The following is a 15,479-nucleotide window of genomic DNA, read 5'->3' on the forward strand; positions in this document are numbered from 1 at the left end:
ATATACGGTCATTTGAATAAAGGATACTCTTAAATACGGTCATTTGAATAAAGGATACTTTTAAATGCATTAATTTAAAAAAAGAACGGCTTCTTCTGTTGTGTTTTAGGAAACAGTCCAGCATGATACACAGCTGCGTACGGAATAATTGCCCGGCAGTTTTTTATTTTTGCCCAGTTCCCAACAAAATCAAATCAATATTATAAGCGATTGAAAGATGCAAGGAAAAATAATCTTGCAGAAAAGCAAAGTAAGACTAAGTTTCAGGTCACCCATCCAGGTACTAATTTCGCTAAACCGGACTTGACTCAGTGTTGTTGAAGCCCAAGTTTTATCCACTGGACCACGGTTCCAGGTAAATCGGCATAACAATAGCCGTGAAAACAATGCACCGAATAGACTAGACTTTTTAACATTTTATTTTCAACCGATTCCGTGCGTGGCAGAGATGCAAGGGATTAGCCGATATGGTCTGGGGGCCGGCTGGTCTCTCCCCTGATGCTTCGGCTAGAACATTTTCTTGCGTAATTCGTACACCCAAGGGCAGAAGGATTTAATCGCCGTCAGGTCCGAAGTCCATACGCCGCCTCAGCTCTGCGGATGTCTCGGGGGTATGGCAAAGTGGAGTCGATTTTTTTTCTTAAATGTTTGAAGGTGGGATTGAACCCCATTGCATCCAGATAATATTTTCTATTTTTTAAAAGTATATTATCATGAATTTGTTAATGTGTATAAGTAAAAGGATTCTCCTAAACCAAGTAAGAGATTCTGCTAAATTACGTTAAGGCATAAGATTCCAAATGGACATTTCATTTATCAGATTTGTCTCTTGTCCGGCACCCGGTCTAGGATTTCAAAAGACTCAGTACTACATAGCCAGCAGCTCGGCATCTATTCACCTAAAAAACATCTATCGCAATCAATGCAATGACTTCCAACAAGAGAAAATAAACTAGTTTATAATTCTCCTGCTTCCAAACTATCCTATAATTATGATTAAGTAGTGCCAAGCGATTCCAAAGGACATTTTATTTGTCAAATGGTTCGGACTGGATTGTTCAAAATAGTTTTTCTGTTACGAAAAAGGTCCTTTCACTGGATGTGAAATAGTCCACTTACTAATGTAGTTCACATCCAGTGAAAGGACCTTTGAAACGCTAATCGACTTCTCAACCATATTCGTCTGCCATTAATTTCATTCTTATCTATTTTATTTATTTTTTCGTATTGCTCTGATTCGAGCATATTGTTTCTTTCTATTTATTTCATTTATTATTTTATTTTGCTTTGACCAATGACATACAACAGCTTTTCAATAAATAAAAAGGTCCTTTCACTGGATGTCAAATAGTCGCTCCATTGTATAGTTCACATCTAGTGAAAGGACCTTTTTTATAAAACCCTCATGAACAATTTTTCCCATTAATTTTCTCTTTTTTCTATTTTATTGATTGTTTTATTCTGCTTTTTCAGCACTATTTCACACGCTTCAAAAGGACAGTTAGAACTAGTACTAAATATTTATGTGTTTAAATATGAAAAAAAAAGAGACCATCCAATCACCTGGACTGCGAGTATACCATATCTAGATGGGATACTCGCAGTCCAGGTGATTGACAGAGACTAGGGAGATCATAATTGCCAGTGAAATTTTTTTTAGTCGACTAGTAGTCGTATCCTACGATAGTATAAACTTAGCTATAATAAATATTTATGTGTTTAAATATGAAAAAAAATAGTCCGTGAAATTTTATTGAGTCGTGTAGTAGTCATACCATACGATAATATAAATTTGTTTAGTTTTTTACCTGCGTTGTTGATTCATACATATATGTAAGTTTTCGATTGGAAGAACGTCCTTTAAATGGATGTGAAATAGTCATGGTAGATGGTCGTTCAGTCAAGAAACCTTCGAAGCTCAGTCATAATTACTTCCGTTAAACTGGTATGTTATTCATTCGTTTTCTTTTGATCTGCTTTTGATTTATACATAAATGTTGGTCATGTTTAGAGTTGACCAAAATATGCGGCTTTTGAAAGTTGATAAAGTTCCTTTCAATGGATGTGAAGAGGTCTCAACCTCGGATCTTACGCTTAGTTCAATTCATATCCAGTGAAAGGATCTTTGTACTATATTATGAACTGTTGAACCATATTCTTCCATTAGGTTTCTTTTGAACTATTTTATTTTACATTTTGGTCTGCGTTGACCAAAACATATAACATTTGGATTCAAAAAAAAAAAAAAAGAAAAGTTGAAAAAGGACCTGATTGTAGTAGCTTCAAAAGTCCTTTCACTGAATGTGAACTTTATGCTAGCAAAATAGTTAACAATATCCTTAATTTGGTAAAAGGTAAAGAGGTAAGTCCAAAGGTGGAAAGTTACAATCCGGTTTTTAATATAAATCAGAACTATGGTAAAAACGGGTTGGTCTCCCTGTGGTATTTTCGCTTCGTCGCACCACAGGTAGTCCATACTTTTAAATAGTAAACATATAAACGCACACTCTAAATATATGTTTTTGAACACCCATAAAAATCACTACTCACGTTTTCTGTTTTCACTTGAATAGCATTGATGCGGAGATACTGTAAAGTATATCTGTCCCTTTGGCCCAAAGACTTTCTGTTTACCCTTTGCGGTATCCATGGTAACTGTATGCCGCTTTATTTCCTGTTCTAGCTTGTTATAGTCGCAGGAACACAAGTGAGGAGTTTTCGAATGTCTTTTTCGATTCCTTATTTGATAAAAAAAGAGAAGAAATAAGATAATAAGTGGAATAAATTCACAGATTCTCGCCGACTACCCCTTAAATTATCAATCTCATAAAAGCCATAATTTTTCAATAATCTTTCGAAATAACTGCGTCAAAGTAATTTTTCTAGTATTGTTAAACTTTTCAGTATAATTTCAAGTCGAAATACTAATGGAAATTTTTTCTCATTCCGACACTCCATCTAGAAAAATTCCGATCCAAGGAGTGAATCCAGATCCTGATTTTCCACAATTTTCGATTTTGAGGCAAAAAGTATCAAATTCTAAAAGAGCAAGAGAAATGGGGATCAATGGTGTAATTTGTTTTGTTTTGGTCGTAAACGCAATGGATCTAAGAGCATCAAAAGTATGGACCCGCAAGCCACTTGTATGCCTATACAACACACCCACCTCCCCAAAGGTACTAGGTACTACGATTGGCCTTTCTGGGGCCAAACTCTGGGCGCTTACTAGCTTTACTATGCAGATTGAAAGGGTCTCCTTTCTTCCCAAAATCAAGCCAAACATACTAAAATCGAATGCGATCTCTGTTTTAGCCGCACTGTGACTTTGATTTTCTGTAGTAACGGTAAGATACTAAGAATTATCCAAACGCGGTTTGTATATGCATCCATCGTAATATTTTGTTACTCGATAATTTCGGCGCGCTGTCGTCGAATTACACATATCCTCATACCTTTAAGATAAATAAACGGTACGTCTGCATGTTACTATGGTAAATCCAGACTTACTTTCTATTCTTTCGGAGACAAACTGAAAAGTCGAGCCAAGAAGAAAGAATTTGACAACCTGTTGTATCGGATAAAAAGGATGTCCACTACTGGATTGGTCTATACCTTGACTGTTTTAACACTCATGGCAGGATCTACTCTTTATGCTTTTCGTATCCTCTACATGGTAGGATGAATCGAAAACATGGTTTCCGACGGGCGATGAGTGACCCTATAAAATACAGTAAATGTATGTAAATTGGTCTGTGAGGGGGCCGTGAAATACACTCTACGCCCATGTTATAGTCTTTCATCAAGCACACCATTCAATCACAAGACAAACACACCTTCCCCTCCCCTAGGTATTTGATGCTACTTGGACTTTAGGGAGCAAAAACTGGCGGTCACTATATCAGAATTTATATGAAATGTTAAGGTTATCGTTAATCTAAAGGCATCAACATATTCTATTATGAATTATTCAATAAACTCGCCTTAGTTTGAAGATGAACAAGAAAGCCAAGAGCCACACACCGTCTGACAAACAAGCCTCGTGTAACGTGGCAAATATTCCATAACCTTTACCAATAGAGAGAAGTACTTCAATATTTGAGAAGATTTCACATTAGGAAATTCAAGATTATTCAATCAGCTGAATGAATTTCCTATACCCCATTACGGGTCTTCAGCGATGTAAATTGAACGTCATGTTTTATAACTCGCAGCAGAGATCTAGAGCATTCGATTTCTTGGTATCAGTCATCAGCTGAATGAATCTCAAAAGTCATTCCCAACCTACTAGGCGAGCACTGCTATCAACCAGAGAGCATTCTATAGGACGTTTGCACGATGGCGTCATTGACCTCTACTATCAGACTCCCTTGCACGCTTTCTTTTGTTCAGTTAATTAGCACCAATTGTCTTACTATTCTCATGAGGGAATACAAATTTAAATAAGAAAGAAAATTCGCAAAGCATCTTGGTAATGGGAGTCAAATGACGCCATCATGCAAACGTCCTATTGCTTGGTATCAATCAGCTGAATGAATCTCACGAATCTCCAACAACTTTCGATGAGCAGCTGAGTAAAAATTCCACGCGAGACGTTATCTAACCACTGTTTTTCTATTTCAGACCACGCGTGTCATTCCCTACAGTATTATTTTCTTTGTTTAACGATTACGCACGAGAATCGAAGGCACATGAATATGGGCACAACTTAAACAAAGAATCTTATTCTTAAGAGAATGATGCGTGGTCTTAAATGGCCAAACATTACGCTCAAGTGGATTTAGTTCATTCCGACTAATTGTTTGTGTGGCCGGTGCATACCGTGACTCAAAATCCCTTGAGATATATATAACAATGAAACAGCTGCCATGTTGGTTGATTTAACAAGAGAAGCTTATTATACTTTGCTATTGCCAACAAACATTGCGGTTTGAGATCACATGCACTCCGACTATACTTATACGGTGGTTTCTTAGTGTAGCGGTTATCACGTCTGCTTTACACGCAGGTCCTGGGTTCGAGCCCCAGAGGAACCATTAATCAAACGTTTTTGCTTCGATATACCTATACAACAAGTAAGCGGATCATTTTACGTGCCGTTCTTCAGATAACGTTTTTAATTTATTTTGTGCGATTTCACGGCACCTTTGAGATGTGCGGATCCAGGTGTTTTTATTTTATTTTTGTAATTTTTATTTTCAGATTCTCGTTTCTTTAATTCGTATTTTTGGTATGTAGCACCCCATGTCCCCACTCCTACTCCTTTGTGAGAGGGTGGGAACGATATCGGATCAAGATGACTAAGTTATTAAGCGATGAATTTGTTATTTTTAATGAAGTCTAATAATGTACATAAACACAATAAAACAACCATCAGAATTGACTATATTTTTTATATTTTACTATCTACTATAGGTCAAGTTGAATTTGAGAAATGTGAAACAGACCTCATCGGTTACGGCATAATGTTTTCCTATTTCAGACCACGTGTCATTCCCTTGAGAATAAGATTCTTTGTTTGAGTTGTATCTATATTCATGTGTCTTCTCATTTGCAAACATTAAACAAAGAAATAATACTCTAGGGAATGACATGTGGTCTGAAATGGGAAAACATTACACCCAAGCTAAGTAGGTCTTTTGTGCGAAGCCAAACAACAAATACGAAGTAACAACATGTTTTTCCCGTCATTTTAGACAGAGCTACCAAGTGTATAGTAGTTCTCTTCCCAGTAAAATTTGAACAAAAATGAATCTTTTATTTATCCTTCAAATATCACTTTAGCCAGTGTACTGACCAACCCAAACTCTGGTTAACTTAACTTCAACTCTCAAGCCAGAGTTATAATAAGGTTGGGCTTCATGCAGGCTTATAGATAGGTGATGTTATCTTTATATTTTTGGTGTAACTACTGTGCTGCAAATGGAATAGAATTCTATTCACTATGAATTAGTCTAGAGGGGCTAAATTATTTTACAAGACGCCTTATGGGCATTTACTGGGATACCTGTGGTTGGTGGTCTATTGAGGAAAAAGTCCCCACAGGCATCCCAGTAACAAGTTGGCTACAGCGATGGCTACAGCAGCTGTGTTTATGAAACTGCCAAATCACTGAGTCCTGCAGTCTTCCTTGCCTTGTGCAGCAATGCCCTGAGCATGAACTGCTTGCGAGAGAGAGTTCGGACTTGCTACAAGGTAGGAAACAAACAAGGGTTAATTGAAAACTGGAAAGTAATATCCTTCATCATTCAAGGGCGGATCCAGGGGGAGGCAAAGGGAAGCTGAAGTCCCCCCCCCCCCCTAGCATTAAAAAAAACCTGAACAATTAAATGCTTTTTTATTGTTTTCCGTTGTGTTGAGGAAGAAACTCAATTAGCCCCCCCCCCTAAAATTTTGGCTTGATCTGGCCTTGTCATTATCACTACCTCCATTGACAATACCACCACCACCACACCATCAACATTACTATCATCATCAAAAGCAATACTACTACATCATTATTACATTATCACATTACTTACTTTAAGAAAAACCTCTGAACTTATTGCTTCTTTCCTGAGGGATTCACTCAAATAGTAAATCGTATCCTCCACTGCATTTTCCTCTGCAAATAAGCTAAGTATCCTAAAAGTAGAGTAGAGAGTGCATGTAGATCATGATTTACAATATGTATAACATATCATTAACATAATCATATTCATCATCAATATTCAGTTGCATCATCATCATCATTATCATCCAGATCTTCACCATCATCACCACATCCATCATCATCTCACCCATCATCTCCACCATCATCAACTCCACCATCATCATCAATATCACTGACATCACCATTATCATCAGCACCATCACAATCACCACCAATTTCATCATCATCATCATCACTGCCACGACCATCGTCATTAACATCATCATTACCACCAACATCATCAGCACCAACTTCGTCACCAACTTCAACATCCACATTCATGTGGCTAGTCACAAACACAGCCATCACAAGCATTGCACGAGTCTATCCTAAATTTTATGACTAATTTCTGTAAAGAATTGAAAGGCCAAGAAAAGACCTTGTACACATACTGATTATAGAGTGGAGCTGTTGTTACTACAGCATCATCAATATTCAAGTTTTCTGATTCTCCTTCAAGCTTGGAAATAACGCCAGATATTTCTTCATTCTTCTGAGTCAAAACTTTAATGTTGTTTTCTACATCAGACTGAATATAACAGAAAAATATAACAGATTTTACAACTTTCTCTTCCCTATGTTCAACTCACACATACTACCACTTCATCCGAGGGGAGGGGGGTGGGTACTCCGCCAGAATTTGGGTAGGGGTGTAACTTTTTTTTTACAACCATAATAACCAGTTTTGGTCAATACGAAAGTAGAAACCCTGAATATGACAGGAAACTCAGGAAGAACTTGGAACTTGAGTGAAATTGCATACCCTGTTTATGATAAGGAGCTCGAAAAACCATACCCTGTTTAGTGGATCATCCCTGTATAGTCCATATATGGGAGTACCCCCCCCCCCCCCCCCCCCCGGGCACTTCATTCACTGTTTACAACACACAAACACAACTCTCAACTCACAAGTTGATTCTTAGAGGCAGGGAAACCTGAGAACCTGGAGGAAAATAACCTTGGCAAGGGAGCTAGAGAACACACACTTAAGTCACATGTTATTCAGTCTCTCCCTTGGTAATCTGTCATCCACAAGTCTAATAATTTCATTTTAAGTGGTAAATGAATACAGAGTACAGCTGTACCTGTTCCTTTTCTAGACTTCTTATCATATCTTCTAGTTTATTACTGCCTTGCTTCAACTGTTGTTGAGTTCTGTCCAGTTCATCTAATTCAATCTATAAAATAAGAACATAACTGTCATTTCCAATAGCATGCAAGAATCGTCCTAGTGACAAAGTAGGTTTTGGCACATTTGAAACTCTGTTTTTTTCCATGACATGGAAACATTTTGATTGAACTCCTCCAAAACTATATTGCAGTGATGGTAATTCACATAATCCTGTATGTCCTATAGTGCTTGCGCACCTTTTGGTGTAAAAAGCCGATGTTTTCTCATTTCAGACCATGTGTAATTCTCTATGAAATAAGATTCTTTGTTTGAGTTGTATCCATATTAATGTGTCTTCTCATGCACAACCATTAAACAAAGAAATAACACTCAAGGGGATGACACACGGTCTGAAATGGAAAAACATTGCACCCAAAGTAAAGAGGGTTATAGATAATAACTGTAAATAAATATTACATGCAAACTTACACCTTCCCTCAAGCAATTGTTACTACATAGAGTTTGATAAATTATTATGAAATAATTGGGATACGACGCACACTATGATTGGTCGAAAACCATGTTTGATGAGAGTATCAAAACACGCTATCGTCATTTTAGCGTGCGCAAGTATTGCAACTGTTTAAACTATCGCGCACGCTCATTGGTCAGTTTGAATAAGACAGCGTGTAGGGAGAATTTACTTATACTTTGCTTTTTGATCAATTAATAAACAAAACAAAATCAGCTCCCTACCTGTGCTTGTTCAATAGTAGCTTTCAAACTTCTCCTAAGCTTGTCTTCAACAGCAGAGATCAAGGAACGTTTGATTTGATCTTCAGAGATACTACTCTGAGTTTGCAGAAGATTTTGACTTGTCCTTTGAGAGGATGTGCTTGAAGGGGTAGACTGAGACACAGGGGGATAGCCCCCACCAGGGGATGGGTAAGGCATTGTTGGTACAGAGAATGAACTACTGTTGGAGGAGGTTGGTGGGTAAGGTGTTTGGTAGCTTGGTCTTTGTCCAGCATCTGCTACACAAGAATTGAAGGCAAAATTCGTGACATTTTAAAAATGAAGTTTTTGGTAAATTCCTCAGAGAATGCAAATTTCCTTCAGTGACTTGAGTCACTTTCACATATGCTGGGTTTATGACAAGAAATAAGTTTTTTATTTGCATTTTTCGTGAGGTTTTTTAAGCCAAGTTGAGCCCTTTGTTTGACCTCGATCATGTGAAGTGATGATGATGGTGATTAGGATGGTGATGATGCTGGTAATGCTGGTAATGAGGATGGTGATGGTGATGATGAGGATGAAGATGATGATGATGAAGATGGTGATGATGATGGTGTTAGTGATGATGGTGATGATGATGATGGTGTTAGTGACGATGGTGATGATGATGATGGTGTTAGTGATGATGGTGATGATGGTGATGATGATGATGATGGTGATGATTATGATGATAATGATGATGATGATGGTGATGATGATGGTGATGAGGATGGTGATGATGATGATGATGACACAGTACCAATAACCAAACATTGATAATGATGATGCAACTGAATATTGATGATGATTATAGATGATGTTGATGATTTTTTAACATCTCAGAGTCTTATGGCTAGGCACAAATACCTTACTAATTGGGGAGACCTACTTTAATACTCCCTTCAGTATTATCATGTTATTTATGGATTGCGGATAATCTCTAATATGGAATATGGATATTAGGTACAGTAACACAACAAAGGTTTAAAAACTCAGCCGTGTTTAATATACAATTACCTGGCATTGGCATTGACATAGGTGACGGCATACGGGGACTGTTTCCAGGTGGGTAGGGTGGGGTATTTGAAAGGGAATATCCCATTCCAAACTGTTGACGATAATCTGTCCGTTGTTGTTGTTGTTGTTGTTGTTGTGGGTGATAACCTACTGGTCTTGAATATACTGGCGGTTCTTCAGCAAATATGCAGCATAATATTTGAATAAGAGATGTTAAATCTGATCCTGGCTGGAAAACAAAACAATGAAGGTCATCAGCAATGATATTGATTGCCTTCAAAGTAAAAACATGGCTTTACCAGCGTTTGCATTGCTACACGGCCACCCCAGATAAAAATCGCAACATGCACTTTGCAATAGACTGCCGTCAATCGAACAAGTTGATGTCATTTACACGCGTTTGGATCGGTCCGGATAGGCCCTACGAGTGTGGCTCATAATACTAATTTGTAAACAATTGACTGAAGTTTTGGCGCCTTTTGAATCACACACGCGTGTAAGTGGGGTCAACATGTTTGATTGACGGCAGTCTATTGCAAAGTGCATGTCGCGATTTTTGTCTGGGGTGGCCGCGTAGCAATGCAAACGCCGTTAATAATAAATGAGTGTTAACGTCAAAATGGGGTTAGTATTGTGACAAGATATGCTAGAGACTCTATTTAAACTAGCCTTGCTAAACTAGATGTGCCTGTACTTAAATATTGATTTAAATAAATAAATAAAAGCTTAACATAAGTTAAGAAAAAAAAGAGCACTTACATGAGTCCATTCTGCCAAATATGGCAGAAAGACTTTTCCTGAGTTATCAACATGTTTGGACACTTTTATCGCCATTCCAGTCGTTGGACGGACAAATACCATAGGTGGAATGAATGGGTGTGTCTCTTGAAGAAATATACACACTGGAATATTGTAGATGTTACCTATATAACAGAAACCAATCATCATGGTTTTTTTTTTGAGATTTCATTAAAAAACATATGGGGAAGCTGTGTGCCATAAAAACTGATAAACTGTGTTTGAAGAAGCATGGCATGTACAAGTAGCAGAGTACTTGAACTCAACACTTCTTAAATATCTACCAATCTGTTAAGTGTTTTATAATTTTACACTAAACTGGCAAGCAAGTTTTCATTCCTTTGAAAAATACAAATTACAAAAATAAAAAAATACAGAATAGACATCATTTTGGTTGTGAATAACAAGTGTCTACCGCGTAACTGTGCTCTCATAGAGTTCGCAACAACCACAACCAAACAATCAGAAATTGAGAATTATGACTTTCACAATATTATAATAAAAGGTTTTAGAAAATATGGACATTGTTAATCTTAATAACATGTATAACAGCACTTACTCCTAAAGTTAACTGGAATTGTTCCCTCAAGAATGAATAAATCAGTTTGTCTACCATCATTGTGAACTAAGAGGAATTAACACCAAAATATAACATGGTTAATTTTTATTCAATAATTCAGACTTACATAGAGCAGCATGGAATTCCATGTAAGAGTCAATTCAAATGCACATTCTATGATTTCAGTGATTTGTTAGATTCAAAAATATTCAAGCTTTTCATGTGCAAATGTTAAACATAGGAATGGCATAATTCTAGAGAATGACCACGTGGTCTGGAATGGGAAAACATTATGTATGCCCAGGGTATCAAGAGGTCTTATATATGTCTTGTCGATATCAAACATATAGAAAGCTACAATGTGTGTGGCTTTACCAAATTTTTCTGTTGATGGTCGTAGGTCTTTGTACACTGCCATTGCTGCAAGGATCTGCCTTTTACACATCTCTTGATGTGGGTACTGCAAAAAAGATATTTTAAACTTATTTAAAATTTTATTTTAATCTTTCTTCATAAAAAAAAGATATTACAACTGTTTTCATTGTTATGCACCGATCGAATTGAGACAAAAGACATGACAGGTTAAAGGGCAATAGAATACCATCAAATCCAATTATGGATAGTTTTCAGAGCTGCCATGTTGAATGAATTTAGAAAAGATTTGTCATCAGTCTCCTTTGTTGTACCATCCAACATGGCCGCCGTGTCTTTTGCTATTTCATTCTCTTGAGAATGATTACAAACCTGCAATTACATTGAACAACATAAAACAACAGTCTCTGGTATATTTTACATAAAGGACAGCTCAGAATTCGACATTTATTTAGACAGCTGACATTAATGGTCATCTTGTAAGCCATAATTATATAACCAAAACGTTGGATGTTTCTACAAATGTATGTTTCTACAGGTTTATACAGTAGAACCTATCTGCATCCCCAGGGGACATGTAAACTGATTAACTGGTACCCTAAACTCGAGTTAAGCATATCTAACACGACAAGCGAGACTTAAAAACCGAAATTCTGCATCAAATCGAACGCTCGATTCAAAGAAATCTTCAAGATTTCAGCTTATCGTTCATAAATTAATACAAATTTCGGAGAACTAGAACATCTCATGAATAACGTTCATAAATATTAGTGTATTTTAACCTACCATTCGCAGTTTATCCCTTAAAAATGGCTCCCAGCTCATCTTGATTCCTTTATCTTTAACACAGTATTACCATTGGGTTTATCTAATATAAATGATCTTTTACATTCGTAGTTTGTTTTCGTGAAAATATTTTTTGTCAACCAGAAGTAAAATCAAACCAAGATGGCGGACTACTCCCCAGGGCACATCGGAGTCAATGACATCATTATTATTAAGATCTGCTGACCGATATTTTTATTGTGCGTGGGCCATCTCACATGACCTTTAAGAGCACCGAAACTACAAAATATGACAAATCAATGTATTTTTTTGTTTTTATGTCAAAAATATCCATGCATTATTGTAGAATGATTGACTAGCCTTCATTCGTGCAATCATAGAGTCTACAAATAGTCAGGTCTCTTATGGCAAAATATAGGTCCCATCGTGACAGAAGTGACAAAAGCGCCAAATTTGGCAGAGATGTTCCTTAGGATCCACTAAATAATGTTAGAGGGGGAGCCCAACGCAATTCTCACAATTAAGGGGGATTAAGGGGTTTTTTAAATTGATCTTAATTACGAATTGGGCTACCTGTGGTGGTTTGCAGTTTTCAAGTAAAACAGCTCACAAGAAATGCAGTAGTGACATTAATTGACTGAAACTATTATGCTTACTCATTTCTTCGCATATACATTACATAAGGCTTTTGGATATTTCTTCGCATATACATTACATAAGGCTTTTGAATATATACTAGTTCCCAGTCCCTTCTCGCCAAAGCTTATTGCAATTCACGTTCCCTTTCTCAAATTCGCATTTTGAACCTAAATTACTGCTGTTAGATCGATATATGTTCGCGAAACAAATGTACTTTTAAATAGCGCTAATAGAAACGCCAAGAGATAACTATATTATTTGAATTAAGTTAGGGCTACATAACGGAAACAATGTTCGATCGCTGAAACTCTTCAGATTGTACCTTAAGCTTGATGCAATTACTTTGTTAGCATTGGCATCTACAAAGGGGGGTACATCCCAAGGAAGCCTTGGCACACTTGCATCTTGTACAGGCACGTTTGCAAGAGCACTTAATCAGTTCACTGCAAGCCTTGGATACTTCGGGAATAGTGATCCATTTCGGAACCCATTTGCAATCAACTTCAAACCACGAGAACTGCCCTGGTGATGGCACAGGTGGCTGTGGCTGATTGCTAACTGTCCAGATACCGGCCTGGTAAACGGTGCGCCGGACATGCTGCAAAAGGACATGGCCTGCAAATAACAACAGTGTCGATGTTATTAAGGATTATTTAAAAAAGGGATTGATCCTAGTTTCATGGAAAGAGGGTGCAGCGGGTTAGTTCAAACTTGTCATTGTGAGTATGTGTCCTGTTAGCGTCCTGGCCCCCTGACTCTTCCTCTCATAAGTGAATTGGAGACAAATTGTGATAAAGAAAAAAGTAATATTTACCTGTGTAGGCGGGAGCTTGTCCATTGCTCTGCTGTTCTTGCAGAATAGCTCCATCCGGGTTAGGTTGATGTCGGATAAGGGACTGAGCTTATCGTACAGGATTACCGTGTATCTCTCGATCTGTTTGAAGAGGGGCGAGTCTGCCGTAAGCTGCATAAATGGCGTTTTGGCAAGCATTTCGAATGTGGGCGTGACTTCTGGAAATATCTCCCATGCCTGCCAGGCTGACTTCTTCCCTTTCCCAAAGAAGCAGGAGGTGGTATCGCATCCAGTTAATGCGTGGAATACAGGCAGGGAAGTAGATCGTGGTTTACCAAGTACAGCACAAATAGAGTTGATGCTGACGAAGCGAAAGTTTCGACCCATACCAAAGGCAAGCCACAGATCAAGTTCCGGCTGGATTTCTCTCAGGTCATGAAATTTTCCCACCAAGATGAGTAGGACATCGGTATCCACGGTTCGGACGAGGACAGTTTTCACCTCTTCAACTTGGATGGCGTGAAGGATATGGACCACAACCCTCGTATCTGCCTCCTCGTGAGTACAATCTGTCATAGCGGTTACAGAGCCAATGGAAATCACAGAAGTACCTGGAGAAAAATCATTTCGGTAGTTAAAATTTTTTGTGTGATTCCAACATAGGTTATACACATTAGCATGATTGTTACCACTTTTCAATATGTCTTAGTAAGAAAACTGAGGGGGGTCGCTTAGCCGAAAGATTTGTTAGTTAATTTCCTTTGTTGTATTACACATACAGCATATTTCGTTTGAGTATCATAGCTGACATATGTGTTGCATGTTACCTGATGTAACGTGGATTCTCTTCGTTTCTGGCCAGTTATGTCCAGCAACCTTCAACGATAGGAACTGAAACAACTCTTGTTTGTTTAACGGGTCACGCAGGAATGACAACCAGTTGGATGGTAGTTCAGTACCAAACCACTCAGGATCATAGAAATGAGTGACTTTAGACTTACTGGGGTGGACATTTCTTGACAATCTGTAGTAAAACTTCCAGAAAAGTTGAATCCTTTATGCTCAAGTATGTCTCTTCTTACAATTGCGGAAGCCTTGGCCAGTATTGTGGCGTCCTCGGAGAAGTCCCTTTTAATCTTGATTGCATCTTTAACCATGCCCTTTAATGCTTTCGTGAAAACTATGAAAACATTTTTTCCATCATTTTGCTCTTGTGCATCATGAAACTGATCTAACGATGAATTCTTCAGTCGAGTCTTATTTACAGTCTTATAAACGCCCAAAGCTTCAAGACGAATTATATAAAGTGCATGCAATTCAGATAGCATAAAAAGAAGCTTGTTTTCCTTAATATAAATCTCAATATACTCAACCAACTCAATGGATGCTTTCTGAAGAAAACATTCTGAAGAAAAGAGGCATAGACTGATGCAGGTTCATAACAGGAACCAGATGCTCTAAGAGGACATCTTAAATCTTCTGTTGTAGTTGTTTGGCATATGATGCATCGATTCCAAGATATTTCCATTTCAGATTCTGAAATAATTATATTTTCGATTAATTTTAGCTAATTAATTCGAAAAACAACTTAAACTTCAAAGAAAGCCTGTTAAACCAAACTTTTATATATATTGCAATATAAAAATAGCAAGATTACGGCCTTTTAAGAGCAAAATTACTTACAGGTTTTGTAGGTAAGTCTGGGGGCCGCCATCTTGGATTTAGCCAACAGCCGAGTGAGACTGGCCACTAGTGTTTGAAAGAGATGCCGAAAAGTAGCTTTTTTGTTAAGATTTGGGGTTGTAATCGATAGCCATGACAGATAATGCATTCCAATGGGTAAATAGCATGTAAAATTTATTCAAAACGATTTTACATATTTAATGAATATATTTTAAAAAAGAAGCACAGGGAGCCCAATTCGTGAAATTTGAAAAAGTAA

The 15,479-nt window shown here is 37.5% G+C and overlaps 2 protein-coding genes and 1 non-coding gene across 4 annotated transcripts; 1 reads left to right on the forward strand and 2 right to left on the reverse strand.

Annotated features, from left to right (window-relative positions):
- The first annotated feature begins 4,963 nt into the window (after positions 1-4,963).
- Trnav-uac (transfer RNA valine (anticodon UAC)) lies at positions 4,964-5,033 on the forward strand. Its single transcript has one exon. It is a non-coding gene; the product is annotated as a tRNA-Val (tRNA).
- Positions 5,034-5,302: 269 nt separating this feature from the next.
- On the reverse strand, positions 5,303-12,274 carry LOC116298596 (tumor susceptibility gene 101 protein). 2 transcript variants are annotated; one of them, XM_031707115.2, is made up of 10 exons: positions 12,106-12,274; positions 11,323-11,407; positions 10,948-11,013; positions 10,350-10,513; positions 9,591-9,819; positions 8,556-8,830; positions 7,774-7,866; positions 7,081-7,217; positions 6,519-6,621; positions 5,303-6,185 (listed from the first exon to the last, which is right to left on the reverse strand). In XM_031707115.2, the coding sequence occupies exons 1-10, from the start codon at positions 12,142-12,144 to the stop codon at positions 6,090-6,092; spliced, it is 1,287 nt and encodes a 428-aa protein (XP_031562975.1). In that variant the 5' UTR covers positions 12,145-12,274; the 3' UTR covers positions 5,303-6,089. The 2 variants fall into 2 exon arrangements, with proteins under 2 accessions (XP_031562975.1, XP_031562973.1); XM_031707113.2 differs by having other exon boundaries at positions 8,556-8,833.
- An 840-nt stretch (positions 12,275-13,114) lies between these two features.
- On the reverse strand, positions 13,115-13,924 carry LOC148909858 (uncharacterized). Its single transcript, XM_089032181.1, has 2 exons — positions 13,559-13,924; positions 13,115-13,359 (listed from the first exon to the last, which is right to left on the reverse strand). The coding sequence occupies exons 1-2, from the start codon at positions 13,922-13,924 to the stop codon at positions 13,180-13,182; spliced, it is 546 nt and encodes a 181-aa protein (XP_088888307.1). The 3' UTR covers positions 13,115-13,179.
- Between the last annotated feature and the right edge of the window lie 1,555 nt (positions 13,925-15,479).

This window comes from Actinia tenebrosa, unplaced genomic scaffold, assembly GCF_029948245.1.
Source record: "Actinia tenebrosa isolate PJP-AT-01 unplaced genomic scaffold, QUT_ActTen_1.0 PGA_scaffold1__47_contigs__length_23844297, whole genome shotgun sequence".
Classification (NCBI taxonomy): Eukaryota; Metazoa; Cnidaria; class Anthozoa; order Actiniaria; family Actiniidae; genus Actinia; species Actinia tenebrosa.